The sequence below is a fragment of the Artemia sp. Qi Xiang Cuo genome, chromosome 4, assembly GCF_049724085.1.
Source record: "Artemia sp. Qi Xiang Cuo chromosome 4, ASM4972408v1, whole genome shotgun sequence".
Lineage (NCBI taxonomy): Eukaryota > Metazoa > Arthropoda > Branchiopoda > Anostraca > Artemiidae > Artemia > Artemia sp. Qi Xiang Cuo.
Window position 1 is genome coordinate 9379333 of NC_142797.1, and position 25121 is coordinate 9404453.

Consider the following 25121-nt stretch of genomic DNA (forward strand, 5'->3'; position numbering starts at 1 on the left):
TGGGTCCTACATTACCAAGCTGAGATCTATCCCACTGCGCCACTACAGAAAAAAATATGTTCAATTTGCAACATTACATATTAATATATGGATAAAAAAGTCTATATGTATCTCCAGGGTCCCCAGGGACCCCGGACATTTTCTTGGAAGTATCAAACACCTTACTTCCAGCGAAAATTCGAAACCCTAGTTGATATTCCTAGCGTCAGAAGTTAGACGTCCTAGCGTTAGAACAAAACCCTAAAAAATTAATTATAACAGGGAGTAGTCACTAAAAAGCTGAAAAAAGTACTTGGTACCGTTTACTGGCACCAGAAATATGGGTGTACATATATAAATAAGAGTATACAGGGTACAGGGGTATATACAAGGATATACAGAAATAAGGGTATAAAACGAAGGGAAAAAAATAAGACTTGGCGATGGGCTAGAGAATTTTTAAAATTGAATTTTAACAGGATAGATCTGAATTATAAACAATTTATAACAGGATACAAGATATAACAAGGCACAAGACTTATTATTTGAATTACTGTAAGCAGATTAAAAGGGAATATTTAAATATTTAAAAAAAGTGACTGTAACATGAATCTAAAAAAAAAGCCAAAAAGAAGACTTACTACTTGGTTTGAATTACTGGCATCTGAAAGATGTGAAAATTGAGTGCTGGCTTGTTCGCTGAAGGAGGCTGGCGGCGGTGTATTTTGTGGTGTAGTTTCTGAAGGTCCTTCATCCTTAATATCCGATGGATCTTGAGTTTGACCTTCATGCTTTATAGCTGAAAAATCGTCGTCTTGGGAGTCAAATAGCCTCGGCCTCCCTCTCTTCTTTTTAAGAGGAGGGGTTCCATGAGACATGGTGGGATACTGGCCAAAAAGTCCACCTAAAATGATTAAAAGCTTAGAATTAGCGAAAACCAACCTATCTTACAGGCTTAATCTATCTTACAAGCAAGGTTGCCATATGTAGCACGAAAGCGCTATTTTACCACATTTTTATTATTTGTAGTACTGTAGCACGTGCTCAGGGTTGCCACCTGTAGCACTATTGCAGTCAATTTTTTAACTGTAGCACCGAAAATCGCTATGTAGCACGCAAATTTGGGCAATTGTAGCACTTTAGGAGCTGACCGTGGTGGCAACCCTGCTTACAAGCTGACACATCTTGCTAAAATTATATAGTCTTTTCACTTGAGCAACGACTCATTACCTCCTTTTTTCTCTCAGTGCTTGTTATCGTTTCTACTATTTTCACTTTTTAAAGATTGTAAATCCCTCTAAAATGACAGAAAAGGGAGCTTCACCTTCATCATCACTAGCAGAACCATGACAAAGTATACGCGCAATACACAGGAATGCACTTAGGGTAAGACTTAGGTACGGTGTGAATTTCCCTTTAACTGTGTCTTAACCGATTTTATGCATAATATAAAAAATCAATCCTTCACTGTATATTGCAGATTTGCACCGTAGAACTGCAATTAACTATGCTTTTTTCACTGTTATATTTATGGAAAGAAAATATTTTTTGTCTCAGATTTGGACTTAAAAGTTGGAATTTTATTATTTTTAAATCTTTGCCAAGAAATTACATTCTAAGAGAGCAAGTCTTTTCAGTGGTTTTCATTCTAGTAGATAAGAGCTTTTGACAAAGGTTTTTTTTAGAATTCCTGAGGAAAATGTCTTAGGTTTTATGTGCTTTGAAACGTCTTTCGAAAAATTATTCTGTGGTCGGGGGTAGGAAATCACCTTATCATCCTTCAAATTAAATGATCCAATATGCAGTATCTTTCAGAGACAAGTAATCAAAACATATATCCAGTATAGTCAAATTAATGAGTTATCTTGAGTGACATAATTAGAAAAAGATTATGGTTGCAAACTGCTTGGTTCGACATCATGTCCACCGAATATCAAACAGTTCATGGGAAAGAACTGTAAGTAATGAGCGGTTAGGCTAGTAGTAACCGAAACTCTAAAATTTTTGATAATAATTAATGTATGAAAAGCATTGGCTTTTTATGTTGGTTCTAAATATATAAAATTATATAAAAATAAATGTATAAAAATATATAATATAATTCTAAATATATAAATTCGAATTATATATATTCAAATAAATTCAAATTATATATATTCTAAATATATAAAAATATATAATATAAGTTTAAAGTTACCCATTAAAAGCCACGAGCCTGTGAAAATATACTGATTTTCGAAAAGGGAGGAAACACCCCCAGAAAGGCAATTGTTCTAGATGAAAATCCCATCGTTAGATTCAGTTTATCAGAGAACCCTATTGTAGAGCTTTCAAGCTCCTGTCTACAATGGAATTTCGCATTTTTCCCAGAAGAAAGATCACGGATGCGTGTTTATTTAATTTTTTTCTTATTATCCCCATAGGTCATCATACCGAACCAACGATCCTGAAAGGCTTGGGGAGGGCTCATTCGAAGGAAATTAAAAATTCTAGTGCCATTTTCAAGTAACAAAAAATATTGTGCTACGGGACAGTGGCGTTTTCTGTCATTTTCAGGCATAAACTATTGTTTTGCTACAAAAAGGACCAATTTGCAATCATTTGAAATTCTGATAAAGAGAAAAAAAATTATTTAAAGAGCTTCCCGGTCAGGGTTGCCGTCAGTAGCACGAAAGTACTATTCTAGCACTATTTCATTATGTGCAGCACTGTATCAAGTGCTCAGGTTTTCTACCTGTAGCACGAAAGGGCTATTTTAGCAGTATTTCATGATGTGCAGCGCTGTATCCAGTGCTCAGGTTTTCTACCTGTAGCATGAAAGTACTATTCTAGCACTATTTCATTATGTGCAGCACTGTATCAAGTGCTCAGGTTTTCTACCTGTAGCACGAAAGGGCTATTTTAGCACTATTTCATTATGTGCAGCACTGTATCAAGTGCTCAGGTTTTCTACCTGTAGCACGAAAGTACTATTCTAGCACTATTTCATTATGTGCAGCACTGTATCAAGTGCTCAGGTTTTCCACCTGTAGCACTAAAGTACTATTCTAGCACTATTTCATTATGTGCAGCACTGTATCAAGTGCTCAGGTTTTCTACCTGTAGCACGAAAGTACTATTCTAGCACTATTTCATTGTGTGCAGCAGTGTATCAAGTGCTCAGGTTTTCTACCTTTAGCACGAAAGTACTATTATAGCACTATTTCATTATGTGCAGCACTGTATCAAGTGCTCAGGTTTTCCAACTGTAGCACAAAAGTACTATTCTAGCACTATTTCATTATGTGCAGCACTGTATCAAGTGCTCAGGTTTTCTACCTGTAGCACGAAAGGGCTATTTTAGCACTATTTCATTATGTGCAGCACTGTATCAAGTGCTCAGGTTTTCTACTTGTAGCACGAAAGTACTATTCTAGCACTATTTCATTATGTGCAGCACTGTATCAAGTGCTCAGGTTTTCTACCTGTAGCACGAAAGGGCTATTTTAGCACTATTTCAAAAAGTGCAGCACTGTATCAAGTGCTCAGGTTTTCTACCTTTAGCCCGAAAGTACTATTCTAGCACTATTTCATTATGTGCAGCACTGTATCAAGTGCTCAGGTTTTCTACCTGTAGCACGAAAGTACTATTCTAGCACTATGTCATTATGTGCAGCACTGTATCTAGTGCTCAGGTTTTCTACCTGTAGCACGAAAGTACTATTCTAGCACTATTTCATTGTGTGCAGCACTGTATCAAGAGCTCAGGTTTTCTACCTGTAGCACGAAAGGGCTATTTTAGCACTATTTCATTATGTGCAGCTCTGTATCCAGTGCTCAGGTTTTTTACCTGTATCATGAAAGTACTATTCTAGCACTATTTCATTATGTGCAGCACTGTATCAAGTGCTCAGGTTTTCCAACTGTAGCACAAAAGTACTATTCTAGCACTATTTCATTATGTGCATTACTGTATCAAGTGCTCAGGTTTTCTACCTGTAGCACGAAAGGGCTATTTTAGCACTATTTCATTATGTGCAGCACTGTCTCAAGTGCTCAGGTTTTCTACCTGTAGCACGAAAGTACTATTCTAGTACTATTTCATTATGTGCAGCACTGTATCAAGTGCTCAGGTTTTCTACCTGTAGCACGAAAGGGCTATTTTAGCACTATTTCATTATGTGCAGCACTGTATCAAGTGCTCAGGTTTTCTACCTTTAGCCCGAAAGTACTATTCTAGCACTATTTCATTATGTGCAGCACTGTATCAAGTGCTCAGGTTTTCTACCTGTAGCACTAAAGTACTATTCTAGCACTATTTCTTTATGTGCAGCACTGTATCAAGTGCTCAGGTTTTCTACCTGTAGCACGAAAGGTCTATTCTAGCACTATTTCATTATGTGCAGCACTGTATCAAGTGCTCAGGTTTTCTACCTTTAGCACGAAAGTACTATTCTAGCACTATTTCATTATGTGCAGCACTGTATCAAGTGCTCAGGTTTTCTACCTGTAGCACGAAAGTACTATTCTAGCACTATTTCATTATGTGCAGCACTGTATCAAGTGCTCAGGTTTTCTACCTGTAGCACGAAAGTACTATTCTAGCACTATTTCATTGTGTGCAGCATTGTATCAAGTGCTCAGGTTTTCTACCTGTAGCACGAAAGTACTATTCTAGCACTATTTCATTATGTGCAGCACTGTATCAAGTGCTCAGGTTTCCTACCTGTAGCACGAAAGGGCTATTTTAGCACCATTTCATTATGTGCAGCACTGTATCAAGTTCTCAGGTTTTCTACCTGTAGCACGAAAGTACTATTCTAGCACAATTTCATTAGGTGCAGCACTGTATCAAGTGCTCAGGTTTTCTACCTGTAGCACGAAAGGGCTATTTTAACGCTATTTCGTTATGTGCAGCACTGTATCAAGTGCTCAGATTTTCTACATGTAGCACAAAGGGGCTATTTTAGCCCTATTACAGTCAATTTTTTTACTGTAGTACCGAAAATCGCTGTGTAGCACGCAAATTCGGACAATTGTGGCACTTTAGGAAATAACCGTTGTGGCAACCCTGTTCATGGTTACAGCGGAAAAAATGCCGAACGGAGGCACATTTGCTCTCAAAAAGCCACGTAGTCTATACAAGATGTTGGTTCCCTTAAATAATCTTTTCATAAAATCATGTATTTCAATATTTGAAATACTGACATACAACAGACCCTCAACGACCTGCATTTTCAACATAATTTGGAAAAGATGTGAAGTTTAAATTTGATTGAACATAACTATCCCTGTTTTGAAAAATCAGTATCATAGTTCCTTTCTAAAGCTTTGCTCACGCACACTGGTCCGAAGCCCCCCCCCCTCCCCACCCCTTCTCTGCTGATATACCTTAACACATTGAACAACCTTGCTGCGCATGAAGCGCAGTTTTTCTCTCCTTGGTCAGAATAATGATATGTTTCACTCCTTAATAATTAGAAAAATTATATTGATAAAAAAGACTAAAATTTCAACCAAGTTCAAGACAATTTTTGCTATACACATTGTCAAGTGTATTTAAAAGATCAGTCTGTTCAAAAAAGTTCTTCGGATAAAACCTCCTTAACGGGTGTAGCCATCGTAAGAGGTAAATAGTTTGGAGCTTTAAATTAGAATCTAAAAAACTAGTTTGACCAGTTCGACGTCTAAGATGTTCCGAAGTTTTAGCGTCACTTGATTGACTCAATTTCAAACATTCACAAAAAACTCTCTATAAACAAGCATTACTGTTGAGAAATTACAAAAAGAAATGTTTTCCATCAACCACTACACAATTTCATTCGTAGCAGATTTCACTAATTTCGTTCTTTAATGCACTGAAGATTTTTCAGGCTCAAACATGTAAGAAACACCAAAAAAAATCTATAAATTATTTGAGGCAAATCATTTGAGCACGAAAATCACAATCACCAATGAATCTTCTCTTTGAATCTGCTCTGTTAGTTTCCATGACCGGGTTGAACTAGCACTTGAACAGTCTAAATATTTTAACTGCTATTTTCCAGTACAACAGATTATCGAGCTTATGTTTTAAAATTATAAAAAGCCTTTGATTAAGTCACAAAAAGACTTACCCATTGAAGAAGGGAATTGCATTTGTGATATAGGCAAAGCTTGTACAGACTTAGCATCTGTTGACGGCATGGAACTGAAATTTTGGGCTGAAGCAGTGTCATCTTCACAAACCTCTGCTAATCCTTTGACCTTAAAGAAAGCATAATGTTACCTTTTTTCAAAAGCTGTTAAAAATAAGACATACATATTTCATGAGACAGGATATTTCCCCCAACCACGTAAACTGACCAGTAATTCGACATTGCTCATTTCGAACTATCGATTTTCTACACCTGGTGAAACAGAGCTTTTATTTTTTATTGTGTAGACGTAGATTGGACGTAGATACAAGGTTTTATAATTCTAGTAGGTTCGTCTCAGTGGCGTCAATTCATGAAAATCTAGAGGGAGAAAAAAGTATTTTTCTATATCTACAGGGATGGGCGTTAATTTTTCGTTTTTTTTTTCAATTTTCTCAATGAAAATACCAAAAACAGACATTTTTAAATGAAAATACGGTACTTATGTATTATACCGCCAACACTCGAAAAAGTGAAGTTGGGTTAATCCTAATGCAAAATACCAAAACATGATGAAAATACAATACTTTAGAAACAAATTTGGTCTATGTATTTGCACATTAGGCGGGAGGCGGGAGTGAGGGTAACCTAACTTAACTTAACCCCCATCCTGTACAAATACATACAGTGTGCAAATATATAGCCTAAGTTATGCAATTCCAATGTATTCTGTCACCCGCCACTTGTTTTTCACTGAGCGTAAGCTAATTGTTTCTTAATACAGAAAGATAAAAACCGGTTTGTTCTCAAGTTTTACATAGCGTAAACTTGAGTGTTGGCGGTATAATACATAAATACTGAAAATACTCCCAAAAAAGTATTTTTCAAAATCTAAGATAGCGCAAAAAATCTCTGGGGGAACGGGATATAAAAAACATAGGGGGGGGGGACAAAATCTAAAAGGGAACAATAACAAACAACTACCACCATTTACACAGCAGGGTCTCTTGACTTCATTAAAATGTCGAAAATTTTAAAAGGAATTAAATATTTGGATATAAATATCTTAGGATAGGACCCTGCAATAAGCTGGGCCACATCATCAAGGCCTAAATTACATCTAGGGCAAGAATAATCCGCATTCGAGGCAGGCCATTTTGTTTCATAAAATTTTTAATATTTCTCATTGACAACCATATATATAAGATGAACAATATGGCTGGCTGGTAAATGATAAAATGTGATAGGTAAATTTCGTCAGTCACCAAAGGTCAAAAGAAAAAAAAGATTCTCCACAGCTATTGCTGGCACATAGGATGTCGAGCAGACGTGCTGGACAAACTAATCGTTTCAAAAAAAAAAAAAAAAAAAAAAAAAAAAAAAAAAAAAACAGATAACTGATCGCTTTACAATATGGCAAGTAAAAATATTTTTTATTTAATCAAGATAATAGGGCCTATAAAGATCCTCAGAATCCCTTGCCGTCTCTTTTAAAGCGAAAAGTAGCAAGCATGTCTGCGGCAGCTGGGATCGAACCTCGGGCCCCGTAATGCTAAGCAGAGATCAATCCACTATGCTAACACAGTATTTTTTTTTAATAAGATGCGTTAAAAATCGATGTCTTTTATATTAGCTTCACCATGATTACTCAATCCATCGGAATTTGGGGAGACGCACAAAATGTCTAGTTCAATTTGCAACATTTTTATTTCTTTTTCCAATTTTTGCGTGATAACAGCATTTATAAAATAAACCAATAAGGTAACTCGGATTGGTACTTCCATTTTTAAACCTTTCCTTTTGAAACCGATTTCTAATCAACTAATATGCAAGTATTCAAGCGTGTGGTTATCAACATACTATTGTATAGAACTCAGTTTGTTACCTGAAAGGCTGTCCAAATACGCTTATTTATTTATTTTATTTTGTTCTGCCACCTTATTTTTTCTTTTTTGTCTCATTTAGTTAGAATTTGTGATTTCGATTTAGGTAGTTTTGCGATGTCAACACACCATTCTCTAAAAATTATTTTGTTTCCTAATAGGCCGTCCAAATATGTTTATATATTTACATTCTTTCAATTCTTTAATATTTTTTCTGTTCTTTATGTTTGGTGATTGTTGCCTTAAGTATTTTTATTTTATAAGCAATGGGCATTGTGCTTAACATTATTTGTATTAATGAACAAATAAATACAACTTATAAATAAAACTTTACCTTTTAAAAAGCTTATAATTAAACCTACAAATAAAATGTTACACCTTCCAAAGAAAAGAAAAAAACGGACCGGTGGATGAGCACCGCTGAGCCTACATAAGCATGGTATGTAGCATTAATCAATTGCTGGGCGTAAGGAGCATTTCTAGAGCGTAAACGTAGCTCTTATCTTTTGACGCTAAGATCAACTTGGTTGATTTTGCGACTCTTCGTGTTTTCAACTTCAATATGCTCAAGTGATGGCCATGGTCAGCAATCGAGGGGGAGATAATCACCCCTTCTACATTCAAAAATATCTATTTTTGAATTCTCAACATCCACTAGCAGCACAGGACAGCCATCCAATCTATCCACGACAAGACGGGTCGGCCTCTTCTGTCAGGTGTCATAAGAGTTCGCGGACGGAAATACCTTGGCTACGTACTACATATGAACAATCCCCGGCTACCAAATGCGGCGCTCCACTGGCAACTATCGGGGGTTGACGCCAGAGAGGCAGACCAAGAGACACCATGTGCCGAACACAACAGGCAGATCTGCAAAACCTCAACACCTCAATCCAGCCTCAGTGAGAGGATATACTGGCAGTAGTAAACCTGCGAGAAGATTGGCGGCTTCTTCTTGATGCCCTGGGTGCCTCTGGAGGCTCAGGATCTAAGGTCTTAAGTCAATTTTTCTATCTTCATTTTAAAAAATTAAAGACAATTCCTTACCAGTTTACCACCCCCCGAACAATTTCATGAATTAGTGCCACTGGTGATGCTAGAGTGACCGCGTCAATGATGTTTTTAATTTATTTACAATTAACGCTCATTTCAATTAACTTCATGAGATTCTTCATTTCAAGCTGGAAACGAGTCTTACACAAAATTTTAGGGTATCAAAATTTAAACTAGGATGATTAAGGCTTTGTTCCCTCGAAAACATTCAATTTTGCGACCAAGCCTACAGCGTTGTTTCCCATCGAAAGAACAAAATTCATAGCTCATTAGAATTATTAGTTTCATATCCATTCTTTCACCCATTCAAAATTGTAAAATATTAGCCTTTTTCTAAGAGAATGATCAGAACTTGCTTAAATATGAGTAAATTGTCGTTTTTCTTACATTTTAATGAGGTTGTATATTATTTACTACTTAATAAGGACGCTAGAATTAGAAAATTTCACGTTAATAAGCCGCCTTTCTACTTCCAATAAACATTGGTTCAGAACCATGTCACGAGTAAAAAGTTAACCAAAAAAAAAATTACATAACTGAAAAAGACAATTTTTCTGAATTAATTCCAGTTTTAAGGAGGAGGAAGGTTCGTCAAGAGACTCTCCCTTAATCGTATGCCTACTACACTCTCCCCTTTTGTGGTAATGTGATTTTGAACTCATGGCCGTACGAGTATTTGTTGCACATGTTCCTGGGGCCTCCACCAAGAAATTTCCATGTTCTAAAACCATTTGTCTGTTTCGTCTACACAGAGTATCAGGAATAAAAGAAAAGGGATAACAGAAAAGATGGAAGCCCAAGCTAGACTAGCATGGGGTTAGAAAAAATTACATAAAATTTCAGCAGAACCTTCAATCAGGGCAAAAAAGAGGAACAGTTTCCACCAAGGCCTTAAGCCACAGAAGACTAAATGCTGCAATAGAATTGAAATTGTAGCTGTATATTATAAACTTGAAGCTTTGAGTTAAGAAGACTGGTTCATCAATATCAAAGTTTTACCATTCCGCAGCAAGCATCTAAAATAATCATCCTATAGGTTCCCTCTGAAACTAGCAATTTTGAGATAAGCCTGCAGCTGTAAATTACACCAAAATAACAAAGTACTCATATCATCAGATTCATTAGTCTGAATTATGATGTTACTTAGAATTTCTCCCAGAGAAGGATTTAAACTTGCTTAAAAAATAAGGAAATTGTCTCTTTTTTTGACAATTTTTAACAAACTTTCAACTTATTCATGTCCTAAAAAGGATGTACACCAAAGTTTCAAACAGTTCGTGGTAACGAACTGTAAGTAAGGAGCGACCCGGTTCAATGGTAACCGAAACTCTAAAAAACGGGATTTTGATACCAGTAGATACATCAAAAGAATTAAATTTTAATTCTGATTTCAAAAATATAAATTTCATCAAGTCTAGTCCTACCCATCAAAAGTTAGGCGTCTGAGAAAATTTGGCTTATTTTCGGAAAAAGGGGGGAAGACTTTCTAAAAACTATGAAAACTTAATGAAATTCATAACATCATATTCAGCGTCTCAGAGAACCCTACTGTAGAGGTTTCAAGCTCCTATCTACAAAAATGTGGAATTTTCCATTTTTGCCAGAAGAAAGATCACGGTTGCGTGTTTATTTGTTTGTTTGTTTTTTTTTTTCCCAGGGGTGATCGTATCGACCCAGTGGTCCTAGAATATCGTGGGAGGGCTCATTGGAACGAAAAATTTAAATTTCTAGAGCTCTTTTTAAGTAACCAAAAAAATGGAGGGCAACTAGGCCCCTTCCCACGCTCATTTTTTTCCCAAAGTCAACTGATAAAAATTTCGAGATAGCCATTTTGTTCAGCATGTTCGAAAATATTATAAGTATGTCTTTTAGGATGACTTAATCCCCCGACATTCCCGGGGGGAGGGCTGAAAGTTATGAATTTTACCCAATGTTAACATATAGCATTGGTTATTTGGAAGTATACAGACGTTTTCCGGGGAGATTTTTCCGGGTAGTGGGGGAAGGGGGTGGCACGGGGGTTATGTGGGAGGATCTTTCCATTAAGGAAGTTTTCATGGGGGAAGGGACATTGCTATGAAGGGGACGCCGGGCTTTCCAGCATTATTTAAAAAAGGATCAGAAATTTAATATAAAAAAACAAGTATTTCAACTGCAATAGCAGCAACATCGAAACTTTAAACGAACAGAAAATATTACATATATGATTGGGTTCACCCCGTAGTCAATACCTCGCTCTTTAAGCCAAAGATTTTTTAGTACTTTCATAAGAGCTATTTATTCTAATTAACGGCCTTTGTGATTAAGCGGTCATTTTGAAAGAATTGGAACAAAATTCAAACTTTCGCTTAAAGAGCAAGGTATTGACTAGAGGGCGAACCCCCTAATAAACAAATTAAAAATATATGAATATAGAAGTTTGTTACGTAAATTAATTCGTAAGTTACGTATATTTATTACTAATAAAAACTTTCGTAAATAAAATTACACAAGTTTCGAGAAAGCCATTTAACTAAATAAAAGTAAATTAATATGAAAATTTTGTTTTAATTATTCATTTACGGTTAGCCAATATCAAAACCTTTATTTATTTATAAACGTTCAAAAATTAATAAAAAAAAACAAGTTTTTTAAACTGAAAGTAAGGACCAACATTAAAACTTAAAACGAACAGAAATTATTCTGTATATAAAAGGGACTGTTCCAACCATGCCGCATCACAATTTCCAATAAAGTTTTTTATCTTATATGTATATGGTTCTGGGATTAAGATTCAAAATTTATAGGAAATTTCAAGGCGGTTAGGAGTGCATAGCCCATGTCCAACAAGGAAACATTGATTGGCGGGTTTTTTTAGTATGTAACTACTTACTGTCAGTTAAAAAAACTTGTTTTTTTTATTTAATAAGAATAAGATTCGGTATATGTATAGAGCTGAATCTCAGGTATGGTGTAATAGCAGAATTTTCATCTTTAAGACAGGAAAACGGATCGAGAGCAGAAAAAAAAAATATACCAAAAATTTCAAAGGGAACATAAACCTTAAATAAACAAAAAAGAATTATGTCAACATAACAATCAACATTATTTTTGTTTATTGATATAATAATATTTACATATAACACATAACAACCATACAAGATCATAACAACATTTATATATCAACATAAAAGTTTTACCATTCCACAGCAAACATATAAAATAATCGTTCTTGAAAAATTAAATTTGAATTTTATTATATAGAATAAAATTCACTTATTTAACAAAACACAATTTTGTCTAGGTGGCAACCCTAATCCTGGATACTTACTGTCCAGACCACTAGCAGAACGATTCAACTATTAAAACATGCAGAAAAAAAAAACACTGGCTTACCTTTAAACTTTCTGCTGTCTTCAGGAGACTTCCTAAATTCTCCTGTGTTACATGGATTTCACCTTTATACATAAACTCAACAATAGCGGACAAATCCATATATGTTATATCTCTGAGGAGGATAATTGGATAATTTTTGTCACCAGATTCTGAAAGTAGCTTTTCAAAGTATGCACTACAAGCCGATAAAATAACCTAAAATAAAAAAAAATTACATTAAGAACGCATATATCGATCGAACGCATATACCCCCCACCTTATAGAAATCTTATGATTCTTGAAATTTTCTCATTTTTCTGTCGTTTTGACAAACTTGCCCTCTCCAAAAATACAGATCCCTGAAAATGTGTAACTCCGACAGTCCTGCTTATAAGTTGACCCTTTCTTGAAATATTCAAGGGAATCAGGAGCCTTTCTCTCTCCAGAATTTCCCTCTGTGTTATTTTATTGGGTAGGATCGTGCGTTTTTCGATCGCTGCCCTTGTTGAGCTTTGCCCGGTTGGGTTCTGCTTAAAGGACCATTCAAAATAAATTTTACTGATACCGAAATTTAGGGTGTCCCGCAACAAGGTATTAGCTGATGCTAGTGATAACATTTTACCATTCGCAAAGGAGAATTTAAACACGGAAATCAACTAATACCATATTAATTCCAGAACTAATACTAATACCAACTAATAGCATGTATTTGTCTGTCTCAGACCTCATTTGGTCCTACTCTCTTGTCGTACAAATGCTTTGAGCTCCAGTAGCTCCTTCCAATAATTCCTTTAAATTTGAAACATATTATTTTTTTTTTGTATTGACGAAATCGAATTCCCCAAGAACTCCACTCCTGGAAAATACTATGTATATGCCAGAGCAAACTCACACAGTTACATATTCCATAAGCTGCGGAAGACAAAGGCGTAAACTGGAAATAGAGAACTGAAATGCTTTTTAAAATAAGTGAGACGTTTAAACGACACATAATCTTGGATACGTAGACGCAACTACTACCTTTCCATTAATAGCTGCATAATTGGGGGGGACACGGGGTTTCCTCTAAAAACAAGCCAAAGGACTCCCCCTCCAGAAAAAAAAACCTTGGCTTATAAATATCCTTTAGAAACTTCATGGCCATTCCCCTTGTCTAAAAAATGCTTCTCTAGCATCCTCCTAGAACATTTTCTATATTCTTGATCTGTAAACAGTCTTTTGGCTATTTACAGATCAAGTGGAATGTCTTTTTTCCAACTGCTTCAGATCAAAATTTTGATACAGCCATTTTGTTCAAAATATTCCAAATGTTAAATAACTATGGTTTCGGGTTTGATAACCCCTACAGTCTAGAAACAAGGGCTATAAGTTATGCTAGTTGCCACTGGTAACATTAAAGATTTTATGGAAGGGGTGGTCGAATAAACTTTAGAGGGGGCTTATTCAATTGAAAATCGAAAGTTCTAGTGGCCTTTTTAAAGTCGAAAGTGATCGAAGGTTGACCCCCCCCCCCCCCGCCCCTCCTTTCCCCCAAATGCATCCGATCAAAATTTTGAGATAGCAATGTTGTTCAAAATAGTCCAAAGGCCAAATGATTATGCTTCCGGTGTTGAACCTTCCCCCCCAGCCCCTGGGACAAGGGCTGAAGTTATGCCCGTTGCTTATTGTTACTTTGATACTTGTTTACTTTAATACTTTGATGCTTCGTTACTTATATATTGTTACTTTGATACTAGTTATGATACTTTGATGAAGCTTTGATGTTGAAGAAAACATTCCTTTTGAAATGGGGAATGTTAAAAACTTGAAACTTTGGCAATCAAAAACGAACAAAAGTTAAATAAAAGAAAAAAACTTTCCGAAATGAGAAGTTTTTCAAAGAAAAGTAAAGGCTAGACTCGTCTTACCCGGTTTGACCCCCCCCCTAAAAAAAAAAAAAATTTGACCAAGTCGAAAATTAGTCTAAAAAATACCTGTAAAGACAAAACCTTACCATAAAAAAATATGCTCCCCCACAAATCGGGTAAACCCCCCACCCGAACAAAAACCCTGGATATGGCCCTGTCCCCCTTATATACAGAGCAATTCATATTTGTTTTAAGTTTTAAGCTTGCTCCTTACTTTAGTTGAAAAACCTTTTGTATTTGTTTTTAATTAAATTTCACGAAACTGTAAAGGTTTACGAATAAAATACTTTTAGTAACACAGAAAAAACGATCAATATTTCAATGATCTCTGTTTGGATTTTGAGTGGTAATTAAATATAAAAAAACAAGTTTTTTTAACTGAAAGTAAGGAACGACGTTAAAACTTAAAACGAACAGAAATTATTCCGTGCATGAAAGGGGCTGTCCCCTCCTCAACGCCTAGCTCTTTACGCTAAAGTTTTTCATTGTTTTAAAAAAATAGAGTTGTGAGAAAGTCCCTTAATCACAAATGCCGTTAATTAGAATAAATAGCTCTTACGAAAGTACTAAATAATCTTTGGCTTAAAGAGCGAGGTATTGACTAGGGGGTGAACCCAATCATACACGTAATGTTTTCTGTCGTTTTAAGTTTTGATGTTGCTCCTTACTTTGAGTTAAAAAACTTGTTTTTTTTTATATAATTTCTGATCTTTTTCTAAATAATGCTGGGACATCCGGCGCCCCCTTCATAGGAATGTCCCTTACCCCATGAAAACTTCCTTCATGGAAAGATCTTCCCACATAACCCCTGACCCACTCCCCAGCACCCCCCCCCCACTACCAGAAAAAAATCCCCCCCCCCTGAAAACGTCTGTATACTTCCCAATAACCAATACTATATGTTAACGTTTGGTAAAGTTCATAACTTTCAGTCCTCCCCCCGGGGACTTCGGGGATTAAGTCATCCTAAAAGACATAGTTATAATGTTTTCGACCATGTTGAACAAAATGGCTATCTCCAGATTTTGATCGGGTGACTTTGGGAAAAAAATGAGCGTGGGAGGGGGCCTAGTTGCCCTCCATTTTTTTGGTCACTTAAAAAGGGCACTAGAACTTTCAATTTCCGTTTGAATGAGCCCTCCCATTCTAGGGCCACTGGGTCGATACAATCACCCCTGGGAAAAATAAACAAACAAACTAATAAACACGCATCGGTGATCTTTCATCTGGAAAAAAGTACATCATTCCATATTTTTGTAGATAGGACCTTGAAACCTCTGCAGCAGGGTTCTCTGATACGCTGAATATGATGGTGTGATTTCCATTAAGGTTCTATAGCTTTTAGGGGGTCTTTCCGCCTTTTTTCGACAATTAGCAAAATTTTCTCAGGCGCGTAACTTTTAATAGGTAGGACTAAACTTAAACTTGATGAAACTTATATATTTGAAATCAGCATTAAAATCTGATTATTTTGATGTATCTATTGGTATCAAAATTCCTTTTTCTACAGTTTCGGTTACCATTAAGCCGTGTCGCTCCTTACTTACAGTTCGTTACCACGAACTGTTTGATCAAAAAGTTCGTGGTAACGAACTGTAGGTAAGGGGCGACCCAGCTCAATAGTAACCGAAACTCTAAAAAACGGATTTCGATACCAATAGATGTACCAAAAGTATTGGCTTATTATGCTGATTCCAAATATATAAGTTCCATTAAGTTTAGTTTTACCCATCAAAAGCTACGAACCTGCGAAAATTTGTCTGATTTTCGAAAAAAGTGAGAAAGGCCCCCTCGAAGTCATAGAATGAAAATCACACCATCAGATTCGGCGTATGAAAGAACCCTACTGTAGAGGTTTCAAGCTCATATCAGCAAAAATGTGGAATTTTGCAATTTTTGCCAGAAAAAAGATCACGGATGCGTGTTTATTTGTTTCTTTGTTTGTTTTTTTTTGTTTTTTTTTTCGATAGGTAATCGTATTGATCCAGTGGAACTAAAATGTCTAGAGAGGGCTGATTCTAATGATATGAAAAGTTCTAGAACCCTTTTTAAGCGATTAATTAAAAAAACTTTTTACACAAAATAAGTTTTCAAAGAAAAGTAAAGAACTCCATTAAACCAAAAATGAGCAAAAATAAAATCAAATAATCTACCAGGCGTCAACCAATCGCATATCAGCATTAATAAATAAATAAAACCAAAAACGAACAGAAATTACAATAAATAATCGAATCAAACTCAAAATGAGCAGATATTAACGTGACTAGGGCTCAAAACCCCTATGCCTTCCCAAGGCCAGAACATAATTTGCACTTTACTGAAAAAAATATAAATGTTTTTACTTATATAACTTTAATAAATCAAATAATATTAACATTTTTATTAACAAATATCAGTATAAGTATATTAAACTGACAATGCTCATTCCATTTGTATTTTTTTTTCAGTAAAGTGCAAATTATGTTCTGGCCTTGGGAAGGCATAGGAGTTTTATAACTTATAACCGTTGGCATAACTTATAACCGTTGCCCTGAAAACTGTGGGGGGAGTTTCCTGCCCGAATGTATAATTTCCTGAGCTTTAAACTGCGTGGAACAAATTGGCTATCTCAAAATTTTGATGGGATGTGTTTGGGCAAATGGTGGGCGTGGAAAGGGTGTTAGTTACCTTCCAATCACTTTCGACTATTAAAAAGGGCACTAGCCATTTCAATTTCCAATCGATTGAGCTCTTTTTGAAGTTTCTACGACAACGCGTTCTATAAAAACCTTATATGCCCTCAGGTCATAACTCACAACCCTTGCCCTGAGGGCTTTGGGGGAGTACCCTCCTCAAAAACACAATTTCTATCTGGAAATCAACAACGCTGAACAAAATGGCTATCTAAAACTTATGATTGGATCTGTTTGGAGAAAAGGTGGGCGAGAGAGGGGGGTTAGTTGCCCTCAAATCACTTTCGACTATTAGAAAGGGCACTAAACCTTTGAATTTCCAATCGAATGCGCCCTTTTTCAAGTTTCTACGACAAATATTTCAATAAAATCTTATATGCCCCCAGAGCATAATTTATAACCCTTGCCCTGAAGACTGTGAGGGGAGTGTCTTGCTCAAAGGTATAACTTTCAGGATATTAAACGGCGTAGAGCATATTTTCTGTCTCAAAATTCTGATCAAATGTTTTATGGGGAATAGTGGATGTCGAAGGTAATTTCGTTGCCTTCCAATTACTTTTAACTATAAAAAAGGGCACTAATCATTTTATTCTCTAATCGAATGAGCCCTTTTTGAAGTTTCTACGATAACGTTTTCGATAAAAACCTTATATGCTCCCAGGGCACAACTTACAACCCTTGCCCTGAGGGCTGTGATGGGGTTGTCATCCTCAAAAATCTAATTTACAGAACTTAAAACTACGTTGAATAAAATGGCTATCTCAAAATCTGGATTGGATGTGTTTTGGGAAAAGGTGGGCGAGAGAGGAGTGTTATTTTCCCTTCAGTCACTTTCGACTATTAAAAAGGGCACTGGCCCTTTAAATTTCCAATCGAATCAGTCTTTCTGGAAGTTTTTGCGACAACGCTTTCTACAAAAACCTTATTTGCCCCCAGGGCATAACTTACAACCCTTGCCCTGAGGGTTGTGGGGGAGTGTCCTCCTCAAAAACATATTTTCTATATGGAAATCAACTACGCTGAACAAAATGGCTATCTCAAAATTTTGTTTGGTTGTGTTTGTGGGATTGTTGGGCGTGTGGGGGGGAGGGGGGCTAGTTGCCCTCCAATCACTTTCGACTATTCAAAAGGGCACTAGCCCTTTGAATTTCCAATCGAATGAGCCTTTTTTGAAGTTTCTACGACAACGCGTTCTATAAAAACCTTAAAAACCCAGGGCACAACTTAAAACCCTTGCCCTGAGGGTAGTGGGGGAATGTCCTTCTCAAAAACGTATTTTCTGTGTGGAAATCAACTACGCTGAACAAAATGGCTATATCAAAATTTTGATTGGAAGTGTTTGGGGGAATATTGGGCGTGGGGGGGGGGGGGGCTAGTTGCCCTTCAATCACTTTCGACTATTCAAAAGAGCACTAGCCCTTTGAATTTCCAATCGAATGAGCCTTTTTGAAGTTTCTACGACAACGCCTTACAAAAAAACCTTATATGCCCCCAGGGCATAACTTGAAACCCGTGCCCTGAGGGTTGTGGGGGAGTGTCCTCCTCAAAAACAAAATTTCGATGTGGAAATCAACTACGCTGAACATAATGGCTATCTCAAAATTTTGATTGGATGTGTTTGGGGGAATGATGGGCGTGGGGGGGGGCTAGTTGCCCTCAAATCACTTTCGACTATCAAAAAGGGTACTATCCCTTCGAATTTCCACTCGAATGAGCCTGTTTTGAAGTTTCTACGACAACTCCTTCTTTAAAAACCTTATATGCCCCAGGGAATAGCTTAAAACCCTTGCCCTGAGGGTTGTGGGGGAGTGTCCTCCTCAAAACACATTTTTTATCTGGAAATCAACTACGCTGAACAAAATGGCTATCTCGAAATTTTGATCGGATGTGTTTGGAGGAATGATGGGTGTGGGGGGGGGGATAGCTGCCCACCAGTCACTTTCGACTATTAAAAAGGGCCCTAGAACTGTTGATTTCCAATTGAATGAGCCCCTTTTTAAGCCTCTACGATGACCCCTTCCATATGAAGTGCCCTGCTCTAAAATAAAAAAATAACATAGGGTACATTGTGTCAACATTGTTCTTATATGCCCTCAGGGCATAACTTAAAACCCTTGCCCCGAGGGTTGTTGGGGAGTGTCCTCCTCAAAAAGATATTTTCTATCTGGAAATCAACTACGCTGAACAAAATGGCTATCTCTAAATTTTGATTGGATGTGTTTGGGGGAATGAGGGGCGTGAGGGGAGGCTATTTCCCCTCTAAGTAATTTCTACTATTAAAAAGGGTACGAGCTACTCCAGTTTCCAACCAAATGTGCCCCTTTCGAAATTTCTACGACAAATTCTTCGATACGTAGTGCATGTCGAAGAAAGAAGAAAAAAAAAACACATTTTAGCCACATCGTTCTTTACTTAGGCAGCGCTAGCGCGCTGCCTATGACCAAAAAAATTGGAGGGCAACCAGGTCCCCTTCCATGCCACTATTTTCCCATAGTCATCCGATCAAAACTTTGAGATAGTTCTTTTCTTCAGCATAGTTTGAAGGCCCGATAACTATGTCTTTAGAGATAAAATGACCCCCTACAGCCCCTGGGGAAAGGTTTTTAGTTATAAAACTTACCTACTGTTTTATTTGTCATCGGGAAGTATGTATACATTTTGCAAGTGGGGAGGGGAGGACAAATTTTCTGCTGGAAGTATTTTGCACGGGGAGAATTTCCCATGGAGGGAAGTTTCCAGGGGGTGAATTTTCAGGGTAAATTTTACACTGGGTGAATTTGCCAGAATTCCTATACGAAATTTCTTTTATGTCTTGCTTTTTCTTTACCGATTCAATTTTAACCGTGCAGATGTTAAGTGTAATTGTCCGGGGTAAATTTTTGCCAGGATTGAATTGCCCAGATGATATTTATGTGGGGAGGGGGATTTTTCCGTGGAGTAGGAGCCAAGTATCCTGGCGTTATTTAAAAAACAATAAGAAATTAAATAAAAAAAAGTTCTTTCTTCTGAAAGTAAGAAGCAATATTAAAACTTAAAAAGAACAGAAATTATTACGCATATGAGTAGAGTTGCCTCCTCATGAGTACATTGCTCTTTACGACAAAGTTTAAATTTTGTCCCAATTCTTTAAAAACAACTCCTGAAACACAAAGGTTGATTGATCAGAACAATAAGTAACTTTTTTTAAATTGCCGAAAAACTATACCGTGAAAAGCGAGCTGTTGAGAAGGGGGGCAGCCCCCCTAATAAACGTAATAATTTCTGTTCAGTTTTAAGTTTCAATGTTGCTCCTTACTTTCAGCTGAAAAAACTTGTTTTTTATATTTAATGAAGCTTAGAGATAAGCATTTTTCTAACGGCAATGGAAAAAAGATGTCAATTAAAGTAAAAGTATATACAAATGAAAAAAAGTAATTAATTAAAAAAATGCGCAAAATAATAGCCAACTTACAAAACTAAGACATGAACTCCCAGCAATCAGTTCTGCTGAGTAATGCCGAAGCGTTGGACGGATATTTTTTAACAATACCGACAGTTTGAACTTGGTTATCAAACACCAAAATATTTTATGCCTTTTGACTCAGTTGTTTATAAAAAGTAATGCATTATCAATAGTAGTTTGTTCCAAGTAAAACATTAAAACTAAAATTAAGAAAATCAAATAAAAATTTTTAATTCAATATTTTTACAATACCAAAAACCTATATATTTGACACCTTTATGCTTCAGAAGTGTAAAAAATTAAATCTTTTTCAAAGTGACAACTAGATAAATACAATCACTCCTGGAAAAAAATTAAATGATAATAAAACACGAAAAAAGTATCCGGTTAGGGGGAAAAAATTCCCAGCATTCCGTTCGGGGGAAACATTTCTGATTATAGTGGCTTCATATATCAGCTCGTGGGTACTCTTGCAATGCAAGCAAACGTGGACAGCAGATTTTTACCGAAATTGCCCCTATTAAGTTGTTTTCCTTGTTTTTTCTATAATTAAATGAACTTCCTTGTGTACAAATAGCTGCACTAATTACTACTAAACAAATACATATTCAGGACCATCATAAAAGCAAAATCTTTAAATGACTATTATCAATGATTAGGCTCTTACACTCTCGTTATTGACAAGAATAGTTATCTACTTAACATTAATTACTATGAAGAATTTGATTTTTTTTTTTTTTTTTGTTACTCCAACCAAATCATAGTGAAAAATGTTTGTTGAAAAATGAAAACGGGTCACTCAGTCACAAATTAGAGCTTATATTTTCCTTATTAAGGATCAAAATCTATTGGGAAGCAGCCGAAAATGGGGCAACACACATTTTCCCCATGTTTTTCCCCCTATTCTGCTCTTTTTCTTTTGGTTTCCTTATACTTACTTTATAGTCCCAAATTTCCAGGGGGGGGGGCATGGTCCCCCTGTCCCCCTTGCCGGCGCCCATGCTTGCCAAATTAACAGAGAAATGACTTACACCACGCATGATTAGATGGTCGTACGAATGTTTTATCGCTGCTCGTGTGCGAAAGTGTTATTCATATTTGCCCTTCCTCTTTCGGATGCATAACTAATTCAACCGGAAGATATGGAAGAGCGGAAATATACATAGTTTTTTAGTGCCAGATGTTGTTAATTATACAAAAAAAAATGTCTAGATTCTATGTGGCTTCTTTCAAAATTCCTCTAATAAAAAAATACAAGTCAACACGGTAAATATCACTTCAGGAAACGGTTATTTAAAATTTGAGCCGAAAAGGACTAAATCCAAAAAATTAAAGGCGTTGCTAGAACTACAATTCCAGCTGTGACCCACCATTACCCCTTAAAAACTTGCACATAAGATATTGCCACTGGCTATACATGTCTCCAATTAGGGACAAATACGAGGACCTTTTTTGCTTTGCAATAGAAAATTGTAGACTAAATTTCGAGCCTTCATGTCGAATTGGAAAGGGAATATTGATTTTCAATAACTGAGGAATTTTGAAATTTCCTGCTTTTAAGAGAGCATCAAACCGAATTATAACCGGTTTCATGAACTAAAACTTTGCAGGATAGAAAAATCCGCAGCTGGTTTAATTTTTTTTTTTCTAGAAAGAAATGTAACAGTCCTTAAGTGAGACATACCCTACAGGTTATTGGGGAGATGTAACGGGTTTGTGTGCTAGAGGATTGTCCCTCGATTGGTCACCCAAGTTGTTTTTCATTTCAGTGTCTGGCATGAGTTGCAATAAAGACAGAACATGAAAAAACTATATTTTATGCTACGAATTTCAAATCCTTATGCTCATCCGAAGGAGGTTTCCCATCGAACACTTTTTTTTCTAAATTTGTTTTATAAAATAAAGAAAAACTCTCCCAGAAGAGGGAAATTAAAAACAAACTCTGAATCCGAGATCTGTCACGAGAAACAATGGAACACGTGTTCTGTCCCTTCTTGAACACTCTCAGAAAAATCGTAAACACTGCATTAGATGAGGTCACGGTTGTTTCGAGGATTTTTCGGGAGGGGGAGAAGGATTTTTTCGGGGGGGGGGGGGGGTGTACAAAAAACGGTACTGGTTAAGAAAGCGGTAAGTGCGCGATAACTGAAGTTTCGTTAATACTAATGAAATAAAACAAAATAGGATGAAAATATAATAGTTGGTACTTGCGTATTAAACGTAGGCCTACTCTTTTATATACTGCTAAAGAAGTCAAGTTTGGTTAATGCTAACCAAATAAAATAAAGTAGGATGAATATATAATAGTTTAGAAACAAATTTGGGCTATATATTTGCACATTAGGGCTTACGATATTATTTAAATATCTTAAACGCAATGAAAACCACTCTGTGCAGTCCAATTCTTAATAGTGGTCTATTGAAATAACCAGTCTGGCGGGTATCTGTCCCGGTGTCTGTAGCATCTCCAGTTTGACATTCCATATCACAGTTTATAGAATTATCCAGTAAGTTTATCACAGATCATTTCTGGTCTTCATTCTCGGTACGAACAATAAGCTCCTCCCACTTCTTTCTGCATTAGCGGGTTAGTCTGTTTTCGTCAATCAATGAAAAATGGTTACAAAGTGCATTATTCGTAATAGCGGGTTTCCACTTGTTTCGTGTCCAAGAGAAATCTGACTTGTCTACCCGTGAAAAAATCTAATACCGCTTATGTTTCTATCTGCAAAAACGTTCTCTGGAGCACTCGCACCTTGGTCCGGGTTTTTATAATGGGTGAGATAGGGTATGATCATACTGCTAATTCTATAAACTGTTTTCCATATACAGTATATAAAAGAGTACATTTAATACGCAAGTACCTAATAGTTTATGAACAAAATTGGGCTATATATTTGCACATTAGGGGGGGGGGGGATAAAGCATATTATATATTAAATATGTAACCTAACCGAACATAAACCAAACTAACCCAACCTAGGTACCTTTTATTCTCCCTAAACCCCAAAAACTAAAGTTTAAATATACTACAGACACCTTTGTTCAATCACTATACATTGGAGTTTCCCATTTGATCTTCAATACAATTGTCGCCGCTTACCGCTTTCTTAACCAATACCAAAAACACTTTAAAAACCTATCAAAAATTTGTGTATATTGATTTTTGTTACGCTTTTACGACTCGGACAAACATTTGGCGGGGGGGGGGGGGGTAGGGCAGTTCAAACCTTCTAACCCATCTCTGGACACGGACTTGGATAAGGTTAAATTTTAAACGGACTTTAACGAAAATTAATAGCTGTATATATAATAAATTTGCACGTTGCTGTACAAATTAGGTAAAAAGAAAATTGAAGTCAATCAGCAAAATGTGACTATTGAATAAAATCAAGCAACGAACAACACGAGCACAAAACTACGCATTAGTCCAATAAGAAAGAAAGAAAGAACAAAAAAAACCTTAACTTAATCAAAAAAAGTTTTAACAAAACCAAAACCGGTAAACCTAGGATGTTACTCCCGGATGAACTCATAGCGTAGTAAAAAACGTAACTAGAAAATCATAAAACTTAAATTACTATTTAGTGTAATCCTTTTCTAAAAGCATATACGATAAACTACAGACAAGCAATAAACCATTGCAGTTTTTATTTGGGACAAGGGTGGGGGTGATAGCCTAAAGAGAAATGGTAAGGATTTCAAAAGCGGGTAAAACTGCTAGCACCCTTCTTTTAAAACTACTCTCAATAAAAAAATTTATTTACAGTCATATATAAAAAATATAGAGCATTGGGAGTGAGTGGGGGGGGGGGGGTACAACGTTAGTTATCCCTGTGCCTCAGCACTAAATACGGATTGTAACTTACCCTGTGAGCTTTTAAAGTTTTTCCTTCTGCTGCAAGGGTGACATCAGTGAACTGTTCTGACTGCATGAGTTTCGTGAACACTTTTAGCATGTTTCCTTGATGACTGTTCCATTTTAATGAAAACTGTTGCTGTGCTTGTGGGTGCTGCATGATAAACAAACCTACAATAAAGACGTTAATCCATAAAATAGTGAAATACTTGATATCCAAATTCAGGAATGGAATACTAAAATCTTTTTTTTCTTTTTGCAAGGTTACAGAAAAAAATTATTCTAGAACAAACACAATTGGAAAGCTTACCATTGGAAAGCACGTACACTGAGGGGGGGGGCCTTATGCACACCCTCTCCCCGACAAAAATTCACGATTTTTTCTATTATTTCCACAATTTTCTGCTTTATGCAATTACCTTACGTCTTAGTTCACCCCATCCCACACAAAAAAAAATGGCTATGTACGTGCCTGATTTGAAACCCTCTTATGATCATGGCATAAAACTAACCAGTGTCGTTGGATATCCAACGACAACGACGTTGGATAACGAAATCACCTTCTTTAACGAAACCACCAGGTTTCTTGATGGAAAGTTGATGGCCTTCCAGCCCTCTATTGAAAATAACAGCGCCATCGATAATATACTATCAATTAATTGCTATCTTTGAGTTTATTAAATAAAAAAACAAGTTTTTTAAACTGAAAGTAAGGAGCGACATTAAAACTTAAAACGAACAGAAATTATTCCGTATATGAAAGGGGCTGTCCCCTCCTCAACGCCTAGCTCTTTATGCTAAAGTTTTTTATTGTTTTAAAAAATAAAATTTTGAGACAGAGTCAAACTTTAGCGTAAAGAGCGAGGCGTTGAGGAGG

At 36.3% G+C, this 25121-nt stretch overlaps 1 protein-coding gene across 4 annotated transcripts in view; it reads right to left on the reverse strand.

Annotated features, from left to right (window-relative positions):
- LOC148952762 (uncharacterized) overlaps positions 1-25121 on the reverse strand; it is a 76482-nt gene that overhangs the window by 46241 nt on the left and 5120 nt on the right. For all 4 annotated transcript variants that reach the window (XM_089087411.1, XM_089087409.1, XM_089087408.1 and 1 more), the window contains exons 2-5: positions 24255-24415; positions 12386-12580; positions 6075-6204; positions 621-883 (exon numbers count right to left, since the gene is read on the reverse strand). In XM_089087411.1, coding sequence (XP_088943537.1) covers positions 621-883; positions 6075-6204; positions 12386-12580; positions 24255-24404 — 738 coding nt within the window. In that variant the 5' untranslated portion in view covers positions 24405-24415. The remainder of the gene's footprint in view (positions 1-620; positions 884-6074; positions 6205-12385; positions 12581-24254; positions 24416-25121) is intronic.